Genomic DNA, 3,609 nt, shown 5'->3' with positions numbered 1-3,609 from the left:
TAGAACACAACAGATATGAACTATGACCTGTTGAATAATGATAATAATAATAATAATAATATTAATAATGATATATTATTAAATGCTGATACAAATTGTTGATTGGCTAAAATCGCCAATGAACAATAGTTTCTTAGCAGGCAGTAGTACTAGCATAAATACGTCTAGATATTTAAAATGTATTTGAGTAAAAAGTATAAATATTTAAAATGTAATGGGTCAAAATCCTCGCTTGTCTTCCAGATCGGGCCTGGGTTGCCATGACCACCGAGGAGTGTCCCGTGCCGCTGGGGGACGTGGCCCCGGCCGTGCCGGGGCCGTGCGACCGCTACGGCTCGGCACCGGCTGATGACATCATCGAGGAGGTCGCCCCCGGCGACGACGTCAGCATGGCCAGCGACCTGAGCGCCCTGGTGGTGCCCTTCCCTGAGCTGGCGCCCGTGGTGTTCTTCTGCCTCAAGCAGACCACCTGCCCCCGCAGCTGGTGCATCCGCATGGTGTCCAGTCCATATCCTTTCCTGCAGTACCAGCCTCTGCCAGAGGGGGCAGAGCTCCTCTCCTCACCTGGATCCTGCTCCTTCCCTGAAACTCAACTCTGTCACCTGTCCATTGTCTCACCTGCGCTCACCTGCGACCTTCAGGTCCCATTACACCGGATTACATTCAGTTTGAATAGATTTGATTAGAGTAGTTCACGTTGTATTATATTACTTCATGTTGCATTATCTTAAATTAGATTCCATTTGGTTACGTTAGATCTCATTAAACGACATGAGATTAGATGACTGACTCAGTTCCATTAGATTATATTTTATTCATCCCTCAACAGAAAGTGCAGTGTTACAGCCGCACACACCCCAAGGAATAGGCCATCCTGAAAATAGAAATTTAAAAAAATAGCAAGATACAAAACATAGAAGTAATTTGGCAAAAAACAGTAAACATAAAATAAACAATAAACCAATAATCCACAGTTGTTATGAACAATAAAAATAATGTCGACATGATGGTTAAACAACAATAACCACCAAATAAAAATGCACCAAACGTTGTTAAATCACCCAAACGAGAAAGGATCAGATAAAGAAAACACTTCATCATCTCACTTCATTCAGGGGGACGGGGACAGAAAGTGAAAGTGGAAAATGTCCTTTAAGATCTGAGACGAGGAGACAACAAAACCAAATCCAAAGATTCTGCTTCAGCTCCAGGAGCAGGAAGTGAGATGATGCTGCTGCGAAGCAGAAGAACCTGGAGCTTCAGGGAGGTTCAGGCCCAGGAGCAAACAAAACAACAAACAAACAAACCCTCCATCCCTCCACCCTCCACCCTCCATCCCTCCACCCTCCACCCTCCATCCCTCCATCCCTCCATCCCTCCACCCTCCATTCCTCCATCTCTCCATCCCTCCATACCTCCGTCGCCCTTACTGCTCCTCTCTGCTCTCCGTCCCTCTCACCCTTTGAATCTTTTCTCTGCCTCCACCCTCCATCCTAGCCCCGCACTTAACTTCCTCCACCCTTCCCCTCCTCCTCCTCCATCCCTCCATCTCTGTGGATGTACCTGCCCCGCCGCTGGAGCCCCCATCTTCTCAGGGTAAGCGCCGGCTCTGGCATCCTTGTGCGTTTTGTGGATAACGATCAGCATCAAATCCCTTCTTTTGCGGCGGAGAAGCGGGTGTAGCTCAGGTAAAGCTGCTTTGTTGTCGAGTGACGGAGGCGAAGCGGGAACGATGACCGTGTTCTTCTATCAGAGAGTTTGCCCGAGTTTCCAATCATGATGAGCAAAACGGGTGTTTTTTCAAAGCGACCGTGTTTTCAGAGCGGGGTTGTTGTTGTCGTTGTCCTTGATGTTGTTGTTGTTGTTGTTGTTGTTGTTGTTGTCGTTGTCCTTGATGTTGTTGTTGTTGTTGTTGTTGTCGTTGTCCTTGATGTTGTTGTTGTTGTTGTTGTTGTTGTTGTTGTTGTTGTTGTTGATGTTGTTGTTTCCCTGAAATGTGAAATCTGTTTCCTGGTTTGTCTGGATCAGCTGCCGGAGTCTAGGTCCTGGGAAAGAAAATACACCTAAACCAAGATAGTACCTCTGGGGTTCTTTCAGTGGGCTTTTTGGCACGATAAATATGAATATAGATATGAATATAAATATGAATATAAATATGAATATAAAAGCATTAAGTAGGTCACTTTGAGTTCCAGCTGTTGTTTGCTTCACAGGAAGTTGGATCCCAGTTTGCCTGAAGGTAAAACCAGTTCAGTAGCGTTGCCTGCTTTGGGAGGAAAGAGCAAACACTGTATATCGTACGATGTGGTATGATATAGGATTTGATACGACATTCTATTCTATTCTATTCGGTTCTATTCTATTCTATTCTATTCTACTCTTTAGCTTCCGCCTCACTGGTCCTACTGGAAGGCGTACAGTGTTGTCATGTAGGATGGTAAAATACGACGTATCGCCATCTTGGAAAAGACATCAATTGAGAGACATGAAATACTGCAACGCTGAAGTACTGAGCAAACTAACGCTGCGGAGAGTTGTTGGCACTGGTTTTTAAAGCCTCCGCGACGTCTTCAAATGAAAACATTTCAAATAATTAAGTTTCCTGTGTGAACCAAAGCACAGCTCCCAGTGAAATATCAAACCAACTCAGATGTCTTTTCTGGAGGTGTCTCTTACTCCACCAGACCAGCCTCTCTGTGCGGTTCTCTGTCCACCACACCAGGGTCAGAGGTCAGGGGTCAAGGGTCAGAGGTCAGGGGTCAGGCCATAACAAAGATAAAGTCAGTCAGTCGCTGAATACCAATGGCTTGGAGATACAGAATTTGTAATAAGGAGCAAGAAGAGGAGGAAGGATCACATTTTGTATTTACCCCAAATCGGTCCTTTGAGTTTAAGATGGACACAGGGTTTTCAGTCAATTCTACGGCTGGTGCCTTGCTCAAGGGCGCGGCAGGAGTGTTTTTTTTTGTTTTTTTTCCATTTTTTCGTCGTCGTCATAGCTTGAGATGACTCTTCTGAGGGATTGAAACCTGTGCATCCTGTCTGGGGAAACACCTGGTTCAAAGTGTGAAACAGTGATGATGCTCCAGTATGTAAACAGTCTTCTTTATTCAGAATCAGTCCTTAGAAATCAGCAACATGTTTAAGAACGATTTAAAATGTGCAAGAGAAACCTCTTAACACAAGTTATATTTGGAAAAAAAAACAAGATCTACAATTTGATTGTAGTGACATTTAAAGATTCCTGAATGAGGTGGAGCTCATGTTGTCATGATGGAGCATTGCAGGTGTGTGGGAGCTCAACAGCCTTTCAGCACCACGGACAGCGCACAGCCGTCACCTTTAGATTCTGTACAAACGACACGACGGTCGAAGCTCTGTGATTGGTTGCTGCTTCTTTACTATGAAGCTCTGTGATTGGTTGCTGCTGATTTACTATGAAGCTCTGTGATTGGTTGCTGCTTCTTTAATATGAAGCTCTGTGATTGGTTGCTGCTTCTTTACTATGAAGCTCTGTGATTGGTCGCTGCTGCTTTACTATGAAGCTCTGTGATTGGTCGCTGCTGCTTTACTATGAAGCTCTGTGATTGGTTGCTGCTGCTTTACTAT

The 3,609-nt window shown here is 44.7% G+C and overlaps 1 protein-coding gene across 1 annotated transcript in view; it reads left to right on the top strand.

Moving 5' to 3' along the window:
• Positions 1-260: 260 nt before the first annotated feature.
• The window catches only part of LOC307237438 (voltage-dependent T-type calcium channel subunit alpha-1I-like), a gene marked incomplete at both ends in the record, with an annotated part of 155,785 nt that continues 152,436 nt past the window's right edge, over positions 261-3,609 (top strand). Inside the window, one exon of the mRNA XM_080010150.1 lies at positions 261-523. Within this exon, the coding sequence (XP_079866276.1) occupies positions 261-523 (263 nt within the window). The remainder of the gene's footprint in view (positions 524-3,609) is intronic.

The sequence above is a fragment of the Zeus faber genome (assembly GCF_960531495.2).
Source record: "Zeus faber genome assembly, chromosome: 11".
Classification (NCBI taxonomy): domain Eukaryota; kingdom Metazoa; phylum Chordata; class Actinopteri; order Zeiformes; family Zeidae; genus Zeus; species Zeus faber.
This window is presented reverse-complemented; position numbering and strand designations above follow the sequence as displayed.